Source organism: Nomascus leucogenys, chromosome 15 (genome assembly GCF_006542625.1).
Source record: "Nomascus leucogenys isolate Asia chromosome 15, Asia_NLE_v1, whole genome shotgun sequence".
Lineage (NCBI taxonomy): Eukaryota > Metazoa > Chordata > Mammalia > Primates > Hylobatidae > Nomascus > Nomascus leucogenys.
This window is the reverse complement of record NC_044395.1, coordinates 2,746,774-2,763,627: the sequence shown is the minus strand read 5'-3', so window position 1 is coordinate 2,763,627 and position 16,854 is coordinate 2,746,774. Positions and strand designations below refer to the sequence as shown.

General features: G+C 43.0%; 1 protein-coding gene across 15 annotated transcripts in view; it reads left to right on the top strand.

Moving 5' to 3' along the window:
• The window catches only part of NTM (neurotrimin), a 969,816-nt gene that overhangs the window by 831,396 nt on the left and 121,566 nt on the right, over positions 1-16,854 (top strand). For all 15 annotated transcript variants that reach the window (XM_012495988.2, XM_012495986.2, XM_030829620.1 and 12 more), the window contains one exon: positions 12,038-12,163. In XM_012495988.2, the coding sequence (XP_012351442.1) occupies positions 12,038-12,163 (126 nt within the window). The remainder of the gene's footprint in view (positions 1-12,037; positions 12,164-16,854) is intronic.

The following is a 16,854-nucleotide window of genomic DNA, read 5'->3' as shown; positions in this document are numbered from 1 at the left end:
GATTAATGAAACATAAAAGATCATGAAACATCAGCAGGAGAAATCTAAGAAAGGCGTGACACCACAGGTAGGGATGCTTGGTGACTGCAAAGCATGGTAGAGTGTAGTTGTTCACCTAATTCATATGGAGTAGGTTTATTACATGGTTAAAGATACCAAGGGACTTAGGTTCTGAATTTTTGTTAGTTTTGAGGCACAACATTTGCTTCTATATGCTTTTCTGTAATTGGACATATTTTGGATTGCGTGGCCAAGCTCTTTGATGTGCAGAGGTAAATGAATGCTCTTCAGTGGCACACATCTTTTACAGTTCTCAATAGTAAGAAAAGATGCTGGCATAAAACCCACACAATTGCATTTCTCATAGTAAGTGGTCAGGTGGCATCTTCCCCTCTGTATCCATAGATAGGGAAGAAATTCCTTCCTGAGTGATACCGGGGAGCAGATGGCCTTGTGTCAAGATTCATTGACATCCTGATGGGCCTGCTTTCTCCTGCTGGGAACTGGTGAGGGAGAAAGAAGAGTTATTGTCAAATTCCTAACTTGCCCTTTTTGATATAAAGTTCACTTGTAATTTTTTTTTTACTTGTGTTGCTAATGCATTTTGTTCTCCCAAGTGTGAGAGACCTAGCTTCCTCTGTAGCCTTTAATTAGTTTCTGGATGATGACATCTCTACTGAGAAGCAACTGGTTGCGTCCCTCCAATCTCAGGGGGAGATAAAGGAATCTAATAAAGACATTCGGTATTTCTAGGTGATGTGTTTGACAAGCTTTGTATTAACAAGAAGTCATGTTGAAACTTTTCTCTTTCCCCAACTGCACTGCCTCACTCGCTCCAGCACTGTGACATTTCACAGGGGGATTAACAGAGCTGCCATTCTTGCTGAGAAGTTGTAGTTTAAAACAGACAGACCTGTGTCTCTACCCCTCATGCTAAAGGGGAAGGAGCTTCGCCTTGATCGGTTCACCAGCCATAACCTTTATGAGGGATTTAGTGGCAATAAGGTTTTGGAACACAAAATCAACGGAAAAGTTTCTTTTGACAGCAGTGGGACCACCTCCCACAATTCAAGATTCAAGGTCAGATAATGAGATGTGTCTTCTTGCAGCTGCCTAGTTATTCCCTAAGACGGTGGTCACAAGGAGTATAGGAACAACTCAAGTTTTAATTCTAGCACGAGCAATATTGGGACTCTAGTGCTAGAGAGAGGCAGAAACTCTTCTCAGGGCTAATGACCCTCCTTTGCTGAACTCAACTGTGCTGTTATTTGGAGAACAAGAGAAAAATCTCTGGAATTATTTGCACTTTACTGCAGTCAGGGGGTGAGGTGTGGTGGGGACTTCACCACAGCCTTCTTACTGCAGTCAGCATAATTCCCTGCTGCATACAGTTTTATAGCTTGTGTTTGAGTGCATAACTACCAGTGCTTTTAGGCAATTAAGAATTAAAGTGCCGATGACGCCATGAAGGCAGCTGAGAATGTAAGTGAGCTTGACGCTGTTGGCAGCCAGCAGATTGACAGCTTAGAAATGCAGGTTTCTGCAGAGCTGAGAGCCGAGAGCGGCGACCACCTGGGGACAGGGGCTTAGGCTCTATCTGGTTGACCTCCATTTGACCTGAGTGAGGCAGCCTAGGAGAGAGGAATGATTATTACCTGAGTATCTCTTAAGGGCAAGAGGAGAACATTAGCAGAATCATGGCTCAGAGTCCAAGAGGTTACCATGACTTATACATACATATTTACGTATTTGTTTACCTGTATGATATCAAGATGTAGAAATACAAACTTCATCCCGGGGTAGAGTAATGGCACAGACTATTATAGCAAAATGTTTTTTCTCTCTATGAAGTGGGTTTCTGAACAGAAGCAAGAGCATCCAAGGGGCAGAGTTAGCTAACATCTTGATTTTGCAGACAAATGACCCCTATTGAAGATGCAGTGGGATTACAGAGGTTGAAGTCCTTAGAACTAGAACGGAAGTGTGTGTACCTAGAGTGTCCCTCTAGCTGAGGCTGGAGCTGCCAGGGCCACCCCCTACCCATGAGTTCTCTAAGCCTAATGGAATGGGGTCTCGTTCCATTTCTATGAAGATCTTTTGGAGATTGTGCAAAAAATCCATCTAAGGGAGAGAAGCAACTAATGGAGTCTGGTATACAATAGAAGTGGCAGTCACCATTGCATAGCTTACAGTATCTGGTCACTTGAGTTTCATGAATATCAGCTGCATTCTTGCTTTGGGAAAGGAAAGTCACAGTAAGGTGCCAGATGCCAAGAGAGCAAAAGACACAGCTTAACGAGGCCTTGCGGTTGAGCCTCAAAGGATATGGCAAGGCTATGGCAGTTGGAAACTATAGGAATAGACAATTCCTGGTGAGAAGAAATTAGAAATAGTGATGTCAGAAATCTCTTGCCAGCCCCTGGCTCTGAGGAGAGGATGGATGTGAAGAAACCATGCATGTCAGGAGATGTTGCTAAGCGCTATAAATAAATCCTGGTCAGCACATCAGGGTTGGTTTTTACAGCAAACAATTATGCTGTTTACCACTGATTGATTGAACTCTGAATTATCTCAATCACAATAGCATTCATTTGCAGAGTGATTAGTAATTCACTAAGTGCTTTCAATTATACCTACATATTTTATTTGATCCCAAATCCCTGTAGGAAGAGCTTGGGTCTGAGAACAGCCACTTTCTAGCTCAGTGGCTTTGAGCACATCATTAGCGGGGTAAAACCTCAGTTTCCTGGATGAAAAGGGAGAGTATATGGGAAGCCCTTATTAGGTCTTCAACAAATATTAGTTTTCTCCCATGAAGAATAATATTAAAAAGCCATATTTCCTCTATTTTTACTTCTGTTCTCTTCCTCATGAAATTATGTAATGAATTAGATTAATTGATTCCTTCCTTGTTGTGACATTATTTCAAGTTTTGAGGATCTTTGGCTTGTGTACATTTTGGCTGTCAGTTTTCAGGGACACCTTATTAGAGAATCTGCAGTGTGTCTGACATTCTCCATGATGGTTTTGGGTTAGTTGTGTAACCTCTCCAAGCTTCAGTTTCTCGACTACGCAGTGGGGGATCGTGCCTTAGGAGTTAATGGTGAGGATTTACAAGGGAGCAGCAAATGTGGAATACCTGGCAAAGTGCTCAGAGTAGAAAGTGTTCAGGGTTTCTTTTCTTCCCACTCCATCTATCCTCCCTTCGTGAACTGGTCCCTAAAGAGTGAGGCCTGGTGGTGAAGGGCAATAAAGCCAGTCATATATGCCCAACCCAAAGCATGCACTGCCGTACATGGAAAACACGCACAGCTGGGAAACAGACAGCCCTGTCTGGATGGCAGGTCCACATCATGATCACCGATACATCCCTTATGTTTCCATGTTAAAAAATTGATGAAAAGACACTTCTTAGTAATTTCTTAGATATGACCCACATAATGGGGCACTTATGATTACAGGCAGTTGCTGTGAAATTCAATTTTTACCATTATGTCCCGAAGCCAAGAGGCATGGAATGAGGAAAGAATGGTATGGACTTCACTCTCTTATGTCTCCATCAGGAATGACTAAAACTGGGTCAAGAGGCAGAGCTCATAAAGACTTCCTTCCACATTTCAGTTGATCCTGAAAGGAACAAGTTCCAATCTTCAGAACCACTGGTTTATGACTAATCCTGAAAAAATCACTAGGTTTTTTTCCCAGAGCTTCAGGATTTTCTAGCAAACATGAATGGTTTTACTATGGAGGGCGAGAGAAGGAATGAGATGTAACAAATGACAGAAGGGTTCTAGTGAAGAGAATAATAATCCACCGAGGTTATGCCATTAAGGAGCTTTCTACATTTTCAGGCTCTCATTTGGAATTCTGAATGTCTGTAATCTGACCCTTCCCTTCTTGAAAATGATGGCAGCAAGCACATTGCTGACAAAAGAATGGGGTTCTGTTGCACAGCACATCCTAGCCTGGGGCCTGAGTCCTCATTTAAAGATGCTGTTTGTCCTCAAACCTTGAGCACATCAGCAGGGGGTGTGGTCCATCCCAATGTCCAAACCAAAACAGTCCCCTACTGCACTAAAAATCTGTGTTTCTCTTCATATTGGTCTCTAGAGGTACACATTTTTAGTAACACTAAGAAAGGACATTCGATGAATGCTTTATGTATAAAAAGTGATTTCTTAACATTTTAATCTGATCCGCAGAACATCTATTTTGAGGAGGAAAGATAGGTATTGATATATAATGAATACAATCAGAGACTCTAATGATTGCCATGTACTTATACAGCTAGTAACTGTGGGGTGTGGGCTTAAAACTTCGGCTTCTGATATGAAGCTTAGGGTTCTTTTTTTTATCAAAAGAGACCTTAGGGATCTTCATGTATATTCCCATGATTCCATGTGCATTTGTTATTTTTCTAACCCATATTATTTCTATTTGAAGAAACACTGCGCGGTGGCACATGCCTGTAATCCCAGCACTTTGGGAGGCTGAGGTGGGCGGATCACGAGGTCAGGAGATCGAGACCATCCTGGCTAACACGGTGAAACCCCGTCTCTACTAAAAATAACACACACACACAAATTAGCTGGGTGTGGTGGCAGGCGCCTGTAGTCCCAGCTACTTGGGAGGCTGAGGCAGGAGAATGGCATGAACCTGGGAGATGGAGCTTGCAGTGAGCCTATATCGTACCACTGCACTCCAGCCTGAGCAATAGAATGAGACTCCATCTCAAAAAACAAACAACAACAACAATAACAAAAAAAACACTGCAATTTTCAACTGTATGTCCTCGAACAAGTTCCTTGACTCCTCTGGGTATCAGTATCCTCATCTATAAAATGTGGGAAATAATTAGGATGACCAATGCATCCCCATTTGCCTGAAATGCTTTTGGTTTCAGCAGTGAAAGTTTTATGTCTCAAGAAACCCTCCAATTCTGGGTAGACCTGGGCAGTTGGTTGCCTTAGAGAGAATATCTATTTGTGGGGTTCATACAGTGAAAAATAAAATAAAAGTAATATAGCCAAACACCTGTTATACAGCAGGTATTTAATAAATGGTAATTATCAACATCATTATGTTCACTTACAGTCCTTGGGGGCAATTTAAAGATCTTGAGGAAATTCAGTCATTTCAATTTATTTGCATTTGCATACAGCCTTGAGAGAACACAGTAATTCATTCACTCAGAAAAATTGAACACAAACGATGCCAGGCATTATGATATGTGGTGACCATTTCAAGGAACGGGACACCAGTGGAGCTTACATTGTACTTAGGAGAGGCAGACAGTTGTGTAGCAAGCCAGGCAGGCTGGGGGTTCTCTTCTAGAAAGGGGGTTTGAGGAAGGCTTCTGTGAGGAGCTGAGATTAAAATAATTAGACAGAACCAGTGTGAGTGGCAGGAGAAAGGCAAGTGTGAAGGATGGAGTCAAAGGTGGGCTTGAGGCATTTGAAGAGGACAGGTGGCCAGCAGGGTGAGGAAGGGAGAATGCTGTGGGAAGAGCATGGAGAGGGAGGTGGCATCCAGAGTGTGCAGGGCCTTTGAGACCAAAGAAGGAGTTTGCCTTCATGCTCCGTGAGAGATTCATCTCTCCGTTCAGTCTGGATGAGAGAAGGGAAGTCCTAACCAAGCACATTTGCCACAGCCTGAATCCCACCTGAACCACTCAGCTGTGCCTAGGCTTTGCTTGGGTACACAGTGGCCCTTGGGAAAAGGTGAATTTTTCTCAAAACCAACACCCGCTTGGTTGCATCTTTCCAAGCTTTCCGATCTGGGTTGGACATTCATGCACCAGGCTGTTCTCATAGGCCATAGTATCTCTGCACATGGTCTGGAAGCCAGAAAGGTTAAGAGCACTCCAGGTTTGTCCCATTAATTCTGTAAAGACAAAGGTCCCTAAAGAGGCCTTAGCAGTGAAGCAGCCCTCGCTGTGAGGACTGCCCTGAGGAGATGTGGGCATCTCCAATCTTCAGGACAGAGGAGAGGCAGGAGGGGAAGCCCCACTGCCAGCCAAGGAAGCCATCTGGGATCTGTAGATCTGCATGCGCTGTGCAGTTACCTGGTCCAAGTGGCTGATGTGCATTCTCAGCCCCACAGGACTGCACGGTGCTTAATAAAGCATCCTAATTTGGATTTAATAGGATATCCACTGTGTGCTAAAAACAGCAAATTGCTATTTATTAATGACATAATTATTAAAACTCAACACCTGGGCAGTGGAAGCTAAACCAAGAGTAGGGAGGTTCTTCAGAATACTGTTTTAATAATTATCTTATTTAATTATTTACACATTTGAATTAAAATTCAATAAGAGCCGGATTAAACATTAACATAATGTATTAAACATGGAACTGTATCCAAACAGCATGGCTCCCTTGGCTTCTTTCTTCCTAAACATATCCTAACCACTCCTTGGTCTTTCTGTTTCTATAATTGGTATATTTTCTAGATTCAGCTCTCAGAAGCCAGGAGGCACCACATACATGCCTGTGGGGAAAAGCCAATGACCTTTTCAAAGGACTCATCCACTCATAGCAGGTCTAATTTACTATTGGTGCATCAGTTCTTACCCCTCTGCTCTTTACCTTTCATGTGGATTCTCAAACTGGGATCTTGCCCAGACCTCTGATCCTCTGATTCCAACTGCTAACATAATAGTAATATCCTTCCTGGATGTCCCTTATCATCTCACCATCAGCAAGTCTAAGATAGAATTAATCACACTAATGTTCTCCTCAAAAGTAGTTTCCCCTAGAAGGTCTAGGGGTCTCCCTGTGCAGCCGTCCAGATGCTACTGAACAGAACGGCATTCCTGCTTGACCCCATCTCTCTGGTCGTCCTCCTAGCAACCATTTGTGCATTTTTTCCTGGGCATTGCTCTCCAATCCATCCCTTGCTTTTCATTTTTTCAGGGCCCACAGTTTAATCCAGGCTTTGAACATCACTGTCAATTGATTTCTGTGACTCCAGTTTCTGTATATTTTACTCCATCTGACACAGTTAACAGCTTCTTTTTCTTAAAATAAATTTTTTAAAAATTACGACATTTCTTTTAAAAAAATTCAAATGCTTGCCACTGCATGTAGGATAGAGCTAAAATCTAGGCACTAGGCATTCAGGCCCTTCCATCATCTGGCTCTCGTTCACTTCATGATCTTGTATCCCATTTTTCATTGATTCTGTCAAAATTTATGGACTGTCCATTCTGTGTTGACACTGCATATATGTGTTTGCCAAGCAGATGCAATATTAAAACTCACTCATTGAGCACTTCACATTGCCAGAAACTGTTCTCAATGCATTTCATAACTTACTCCTATGTCTTTGAAACAGTCTTTATGAGGTTCAGACAATTATTAGCTCCATTTTATAAATGTGGAGAGCAAGACACAGGCAGGTGAAGTAACTTGGCCAAGGTTGCCCAGTTAGAACACAGTAGAGCCAGGTCTCAGCCCCTGCTCTGCGTTGCCTCTTGTAGTCAATAGACATTGTATTTCTTCAGTTCGTGGATTTCTGCCTTCCCATCTGTGCCCGTGCAATTCTGTCCCATTTGAAACAGCTTCACTTTTTCTGCCTAGATACCTGTTTCTCATTTATTGATACCTAAAGTAAACTCCAATTTGAGGTGAAGCAGTCTCTGGCACTCTTGCTAGCTGTTATCCTCCCTCCTAGTAACTCATAGCACTTCAAGTTTGTACTGTTCATTCACATTCAATCACACATAATTTTCGAACATATTTGCCTTATTATTCAACTCTCTGGAATGTTTATATGCCCTGTTTCCCAAAACAGATTGTAAGTTCATAGAGGGCCAGGCAAATTGGTATATGTCTGCATGTCCTTCATATCCTAGCACACCGTTGTGTAACAGTAGGTGTTCGCAAAATGTTCATTGAATGACTTTTGGCCCAGCCTCTAAAGCAAGGGTCTCCAAACCTCAGGCCACATACCAGTACTGCTCTATGGCCTGTTAGGAACCAGGCCACACAGCAGGAGGTGAGCAGCTGGTGGGTGAGTGAGTAAAGCTTGTTTTGTATTTACAGCCACTCCCCATTGCTGGCAATACCGCCTGAGCTCTGCCTCCTGTCAGATCAGTGGCAGCATTAGATAGGAGCACGAACGCTTATTGTGAACTGCCCATGCAAGGGATCTAGGTTGTGCACTCCTTATGAAAATCTAATGCCTGATGATCTGTCACTATCTCCCATCACCCCCAGATGGGACCCTCTAGTTGCAGGAAAACAAGCTCAGGGTTTCCACTGATTCTATGTTATGGTGAGTTGTATAATTATTTCGTTATATGTTACAACATTACAATGTAATAATAATATAAATAAAATGCATAATAAATGTAATGAATCATCCTGAAACCATTCCTTCCCGCATCCCCAGTTCATGGAAAAAATTATCTTCCATGAAACCTGTCCCTGGTGCCAACAAGGTTGGGGACTACTCCTCTAAAGTAGACTTCTTCCATTATCAGTTGTGCCTGGCCACAAAATGTCTTACTAATAGTGCTTGCCTTATGTTGTCTCCTTTGCCTAGGATATCTTTCCTCCTTTTCTCTCCAGATGCGGTTAATTTTTACTTACTCCTAGGGCTGAACTTAGGTATCACATATCTAAGAAGCCTCTTGTGACATCCATGTCAAGGTTGGCTTAGATGTCTGTCCTCTGTGTCTCCATAACACCTGACTCACCATTCTGTGTCACCATATATTAGAATATTAGGCTTCTGCATCTGTTTTTATGCTTTGAGGCTGTGAACTCCTTGAGGAAAAGGATGGTATCTTATTTAGTTTATGTCTCTAATGCTTGCCACAATGCTGGTATATGGAAAGTGATCAATGAATATTGAAGAAGGAGTGAATGAATGAAAATAAGCAAAACAATTCTAGTATGTTTCTAACAGTCTGAGTGATGAGAAGTCAGATACAGAATGTATCCATGGAAACAATATAAAAATATAAGTAGCCCTATCTCACACTTGGTCAGAAGCTTCCTTATGAGGATGGCTTAGCTAAAACCACAGTGCACCCTAATCAATTCAAGTAGTCTTGAATACTGACAATGTACTAGAAGTTGCCACCTAGAAAATCATATTTTGACTCCCTTAGCATCTTAGGCATATGCCAATTTGTTTCTGATAATTAGGATTGCTCCCCTGGTCAAACCACCTCATCTCTATGCTATGAATGATCTGTCTTTCTCACTCACCTGAGGGCAGTTTGCCTCCTTCAAACTGTATTCTTAGGCAGAATTTAAAGGACAGCAAGCACTTCTCCAACTTCTACCTCATGAGTTGGATATTTTCCAATTATTAGTGAGGGGAGACAATTCTAGATGATTCTTCCAAGCATGAGGTGCGATTGTCTCATTTAATATACTTACTGCACTGACAGCTCTGGCCCAAACCACCTTCTGTCCTACTTGGGGACTGTCCATTGTTCTCTAGTGTATGATTAGCAGATTAGCTATCATGTAGGAAGGCAGGAAAATGAACTCACAGTAAGCCCTTCCAAAGCAAGAGTAATTCATTACCCGGCCTGATTTCCACTTAAAATGTACTTTAAGCACACTTCCAGCTACAAACCCTAAATCACCCTGTGTTCAGAAAGTCCATCATTTTTTATTTTATTGCATGGTGTTGGCGTGACATAATCCCTTGCAGAGCATCTCGGAGTACTTTACAGATCCATAAATTACTTACCTGCACAGTTGAAGCAATGTCTGCAAGGCCAGCACAGACATTCTGCAGGCAGCCTGTCCTCCAGGAAGCAAGCAAGGCTGTGCGGGTGCCAAGAGTGAGCAGGGGTGGGGACCAGCAGATGTATGGTATGGTGTTGGGGGGGTGGGGAAAGAAGTGGCTGGTGCCTGAGATGGGAATGCTCTAGTTAAAACTCTGTGAATACAACACATCAAAGTGTCTATTTTTGCAATGATCAATTTAAATGATTCCAGAACTAAGAGAATTTAGAAGTTTGTACCCTTCAGGCAGTCAGCAAATCAAATGCTCAGTCATTAACTCACCAATTACCTTTCTGTCCTGGAAGGCTCAATGTAGCTTTTAAAATGATACAACCATAAATTGCAATGTTATATCTTAAAAGTCCCAGACTGTAGAGCTAGCATTCTCTCTCCTCCAACCCTTGTCCATGTCCACTCTCCATTATTTCTGTCCCACCAAATGCTTATGGGAGTGTAATTAAGTGTGTATGTGTGTGTGAGTGCGTGCATGTGCAGAGACACACTCCCTCTCTGTCTGAAGCTCAATGAGGATGGAAATCTAAAAATGATTAACTGGTGCTTACTCTGTGTAACATACCCTATTTAGGACAACAAAAAACTGAAAAGTTAAGTGAAGATCTTTTTAAATATCTTATATTAATGTAATTTATAGTATAAAAGGAAAGGTGGGATACATGTTACATAAAAGTTTACTTTAAATGCCGTATAGGAGATACTACAGTGCTGTGGAATCCCCAGGAAGGAGAGGTCATGTCCTCTTGAGGATCACCTGGACAGCCTTATCAAAGGGGTGGTAGTTCTCTCAGGCTTTGAACAATTCTAATAGATGTGGATAGGCACAGAGAAGAGTGTAAGCACTGAAGTCAGCAACAAGGGCATGGGGATAAGGAGACAGCTCAGTGCAGCACAGATAATACAGCACATGCTCATTAATGATGAGCATTTCGGTTGGGTGGATGCAGGACATATATGGAAGATAACACTGGAGAAGGAGAGAAGGAGAAGAAGGCTAAGATATCTTTATAAACCCCCTTTTCACGAAGGAAAAGATCCAACACAACTAGGAATGAGTGAGTAATGGTTCAAGTAGAGAAAAGACCCCCATTAAAATTTGCAAACCCATCTGATTTTAGTGTGCGGGCCCCACTCTGACCTCGCAACAAGCAATAAAGTCATCGCGCAGCTTCCCTGGGCTCTCCGGCAGGCCCGATCACATTGTAAGCCAGGTGGATGGTGTGCTTTAGAATTGCACAGCATGGTGGCTCTGAGGAGCACTTATTCAAGGAAAGAATATAACATGAAGAAACAGAAGAGTGCTGGATGGAGGGGACACTTAACTTGCCAAGAACTAAGAAGTCAAAACCAGCATCAGTAGGTTTGAAAGAAAGTGGCATTTGCTTTGGGCCTTAAGGATGGCTGTGAGTGCACTTTGAGAGGCCGAGGCAGGTGAATTGCTTGAGCTCAGGAGTTTGAGACCAGTCTGGGCACGTGGCAAAACCTTGTCTCTACAAAAATGAAAATAAAAATGAACCAGGAATGGCGGCACATGCCTGCTTGGACTGAGGTGGGATTGTTTGAGCATGGGAGGTCAAGGCTTCAGTGAGCCGTATTTGCACCACTGCATTCCAGCCTGAGTGACAAAGTGAAACCCTGTCTCAAAATAAAAATGAAAACGAGGATGGCTGGGAGTTGCCCAGGAAGGATAAAAGGAAAAATATAACCCAAATACTTGATGCCCAGACAGGGCATGATGTTCTGGGGAGAACAAGGGAGTCAGCAGAGGTGGGATCACAGGGGATGGCCATGGAAAGGTAGGCTGATGCTTGATTCTGCATGGCCTCATGCCTACAAGGAGTCAGGCTATGACCAGGTGGCCATGGGGAGCCACTGGAGCTGTTTAGACAGAGATGTGATATGATCAGAATTGCATTATTTCAAGACATCGTTGAATGCAGTGTGGAGGATGGCTCATGGATATGTGTTGGAGGTGGGTGGGGGTGAGTGGATACAGGAAGAGGGTGGAGGCTAGGAGAATAGCTATTCCAGTGTTGCAGTAGAATTTATTCCCGTTCGGACTCCCTGACTTTGTGTTTAAATAGTAGGAAATCAAAGCTAAATTCAAGATAAGACTTTTTTATGTTTAAGGTAATTCCTCTAATTTCTCATCGTTAACTTACTGTAGTCCATATATTTTACTCTCTGGACTGTTCTGCCAACTACCATGTTAAGACAACTAAGAAATGTTTCAGGAGGATTTTTATTTTCATTCTATCTTGTTTCCACAGTATCTCCCAAAATTGTAGAGATTTCTTCAGATATCTCCATTAACGAAGGGAACAATATCAGCCTCACCTGCATAGCAACTGGTAGACCAGAGCCTACGGTTACTTGGAGACACATCTCCCCCAAAGGTAAGAGAACAGTTTGTTGCATTGCATTATGAGGATAAATGGGGGAATTTGGGGCCCTTGGTAGGAGGTTATGGGTGCTGATACCGACTCCAAAGGAGTCTACGTTTTTGGTGGCTCGATGGTAATATACTCATGGCTCTGCAGAGAACATTGATGTTCTCTGCAAAACAGGCATACCCTCTAAGATTTCAGAATTCATACCTCATTATCTCTCCAGTCCCTTGGAAATTAATGCCTGTTGTCTCTGGGTGAAATGGTGGTAAGGTGTTCTGGGTGAACTTTACATGTTGTTTGATGATGGAACGAAGCTTTAGTGGCAATTGTTCAGCTGGTTGTTTTAAAATAGAGAAAACACATAATGATGGGTGAGAGCTTTAAATGGCCGTATTCCTAAAAGGAGACTCTCCAAGTCTGTGCCTCTGCAGCCTTGCCAAAAATCTGGTCACGAGCTGTTTTTGTGGTTTTGTTGTTGTTTTACTCTGATTGATCCTAGAGAAAAAATATAACTTAATATGTGACTAAATTGCAAAAATTTACTTTATCTGAATACTCAGATGTTATGTAGACCAAAGTGTTGTTTTGTGCTTTCATGGATTGAACATTAAAACCTTTAGAATTTGAGACAAGATGTCATTTATTATTAAGCTAGCTTTTATTTGGGAACAAGAAAGATAAAAATATTTCATTCTTAAATATTTATTGAGTGCTTGTAATAGTCCAGCCTCTCTTCTAGGCACTGGGGGTTACAGCAGTAAGCCAAAGCGGTGAAGTTTTCACACTCATGAACTCACATTCTCATGAGACAGATGACAAAAAAAAAAAAAAAAAAGAGTATGCAATATAACAGGTGGTATTAAGGGTGAGAAAATAGAACAGGATGTGTTGACAGAATGACAAGAACTTTCTTCAGAGAAGGGCTCTGAAAAGAAGATATTTGTGCAGAGAAATGAATAGTGTCCTTAATGGTGTTGCTTATTGCTGATTAATGTGAAATGTGTGTATGTGATTATGTATGTATATATGTGCAGGTGTGCACAGATGGAGGAAGGTGTGTGATTGGCATGAAAGACTCATATTAGGGGGTGCTTTTGGTCTCAACTCCCATGGAAGGGAAAAGTGGGAAACAGAATTGGGCAGGTTAGAAGCTGGCTTGTGCATTGGGACATCTCGGCTGAGCCTACGGGGAGCTCTGAAGCTAGGATTGCCCTTCAGAAGGTTCCCTTATTGAGGTGATGGAGATGTTCCTCTATACTGGCACAGCAGTCCAAATTTAGGCTGATCCCCAAACAGGTGTGACTGTGGGCCAGGCATCTCTCTTCACGTGAGACACAGGGGGTTGACCACCAAGGGCTGTCCACCAGCAGCCGGTCCTTCTGTGAGGCATAAGTCCTCTGCTCCTGAAGGTGGCTGTGCATGACAGTGTCCACTATAGTTCAACATTTTAATAAATCAGAGTAAGACTATGAAAGGGCCCCAAATACCAAATTCTAGACAGCGACAGTTGGCCCTGATGGATGTTCTCAGAGAAGGCGTGACATTTTCAGTTGTGTGTGGCCTGAATTCCTGGGAGCTGTCCTGGGCCACCATTCTTGACACTGTAACTGTGAACAAGGGGTCTTTGAAAGCTATTCATGTGTCTGCCAGTCTCTCCATTTGAAATGACCTCACATGTGGACTGGCCCAGAATCGGGGAGGAAGCTTCAGCTGTGCATGAGATCATTAGTGATGGAGAATGGCCCTGGGCCCTTCTGAAGGAGGGGCCGTTCAGACAGATGCATGCTAAGTCTGCGGTGTGCACCATTCATCACAGCCCGATGTAAGTCCCCAGTGCTGGAGCATGGCAGCCCACTCTGTGCCTTTGGAGTCTGCAGAACATTTATCATCAGGGTAGGCTTCCTGTGCCTGATGTCAAGAGGCTCTGTCTTCTGTTCGATGTCTCTTCTCATTTCCTCATCTGGCCAGTTCTTTGTCCTTTTCTGGGTGTTTCTTCCCCCACTTCTCCTGCATGCATCTCCTTTTTGTCCTGCCATTTTATGCCTATAACTTCCCTATAAGTTATTTTTGTTGTTGTTCTATGCTTTGGCTTTCTTTTGCAGCCTCTGAAATGTTTCTGCTTTAATTTCATTATTTTCCACATGCTCTCTCCCCTCCTTGCAATTGTTTGTTGTCTTCCCCTCTGACGTTTGAGCCTCTTGGGTTTGCCTGGCTGATGTTCACAAGGCTGTGTGTTAGAGTCTTTTGTTTCCCCTTTTGTGGCCATGGAACAGATTCATTTCCCAAGAGAACTTTTGCCTGAGCCTGGGCCAGGTGTCCCATTTTACTGAGGTTTTAGCTGCTATGGAAACAGAAGATGGATCAAGGAAAGAGGAGCAGGACAATCAGAATGTACCTGTGGATTAATTTACATGAACAGTGATTTCCAGATCTCAGGTCCATCTTAGTTATCCCGGATTCAAACTCATGAGACATGCCAAGCAATAACTAATCACCTCAGAACTCACCAGGGTGCCATTTCCCAGTGACTGATTATTTGGAGATCAGAGATGTCACTGGGCTGCTGCCCAATATGAACTGAAGCTGGAGATCCTCAGCAGTCAGGCCTTCATCTTTCCCCAGTAGTATTTCCTAAAGGAGGCTTATTCTAAATAAACCAGGATGGGCTTGGGGTTCCTTGGAGAAGAAGATGTGCACCTTAGCAGAGGCTCCAAAGAAGGAGCGCTGTCGTCATCTTTTGTGTCATTCCTCGAGGGTAGATCACAGTTCCATCAAGATCTTTCTTACATGCGAACCCGCCAAATCCCTGGATGAACAGCTGATCAGGGCTAAGCTCGTTCGGCAACCCTGATGACTTCATTGCATTTTTTCTCTCCAGACTGATCTGTTTGTTCTGTACATTTCTTAAAAGTCCTTGTTTCCTTCATTATCACTTATGTGGTGCTGCTTGCGATAAACTTATATAAACCTCTTTAGATTGTGCATTTCTAGTCTTGACTACCTTATGTGGAAAGGAGTACAGAAATGTTAAGGACTATTTTAGACGTGGCTCATATACTTTGATATTGGGCAGCTTAGGAGTGACCATCAGGTGGAAAAGGAGATAGAGGGCCCTGTGTAGCACTTTATATCAGATAGAGAAAATGTCAGTTGTTCATGTCCAGTGCAGAGAGGGAGGTAGGGCCTCCAAGGCCACCTCTTGGCGCTTCCATTGATTGTTTGAAATAATTTCCATATATTATTATGAGCATTATGCCTTTGTAGTTCCCTTCAGGAATTTATCAGAATTCAAAGAGAAAGTGAACTAGCTTTTTAAAGATTCCTGCCGTGACTCTGCACAACTGGTTTGAGATGGGCAGATGTTGTTTGCATCTGCAGAGACCTTGGTCTTTTCAGGAGGAAGAGCCCCCATCTCACTCCTCTCGCTAGCAGGAGCCATCTCCATCTTCATGAAGACTTATTGACCACAAGCCAGAGTCCTTCTAAGTGCTAGGATAGGGTACTAGGTGCATAGGCACCGTCGGTGGAACCCCAACCTTCTGTAGGTAGAAAAAAGAAACAGGGCAGCAAACTGCCCACTGTGCCTGGTGTCATGACTCTGTGCTTTGCCCTTTGTCCACATCTAGACCTTCAAGAATGTGTTTTTTAGCACAGCCCTTAAACTCTCAGCTTTCTGTCTCCAACAGAACAGCGTTCATGCTATCTGGTTCTCCTGAGTCTTCACTATGTAAATAGAAACATGATCTCTTTCAATATACTCCAGAAGATGCTGTGTTGGACCTCACTCTTCATAGAAAAGCATTCTGAAAGCCTTATAGTTATGTTACCAGTTTCAGTTGAATTGTAAGAGCTTTAAAGACAAGGCTAGGATTCCTACATTGCCACATTCCTGAGAGCCCAAAATGAAACTCAGGTGAAGGAGTGTCTCATCACTTATCTGTGGGTGTCACTATCCATTTGCAGTCAGGGATCACTGAGTGTCCTAATGCAGCTCCCATCTTGGGTGCACTTACCTTCACCTTTCTCTCATCAAACAAGACACCGACAATAAAAACCTCATCTAGGCTACCTAGGTAACACATTGTACTGAGATATTGGTAGGCAGATTCAGCAAAGCCCTGCGAGCTGTTCACAGAAATGTCCTCATTTCCAGTTTATTTTCAATGTCCCTGTCACATGAGTTCTTTGAGATCAGAGTTTGCATCTCACTTCTCTTTGATTCTCTCCTTCTAGCACAATGCCTAGCACCTAGGAAGTATTTAATAAATATTGGTCAGTTCAGTGAATAAGCACTGATATTTGCCAGTGCCCCAAAGAGGCATGCCTGTTCTCCGAGTTCAAAGACTATCTCGATCCTTGAGAAGTTCTCCTTCACTTTGATGTTGGCATGGAGACCTGGAGTGTTTCCTGCTGGCAAGTCTCCAGGACATTTTCTCTGGTCTTCACAGGATCTCCAAGCCTTTCCTGAAGTCCCCTTGAGGGGACCCTGCTGTGGCAGGACTCAACTTGTCCTTGAAGAAGAAACTCCTTTTCAAGTTTCCTTTTGCAAGAAGAGAGGAGGCTCACAGGTGACTTGGACGGTGGGGGTCATCCATGAGCTCCCTTCTGCTGTCATGACTGCCTCATTACAATTGCTCTTCATCTGGCCATTCTAGTGGGCATCTGGCCCTTTTGGTGCCTTGCTGTATCAAGTACTC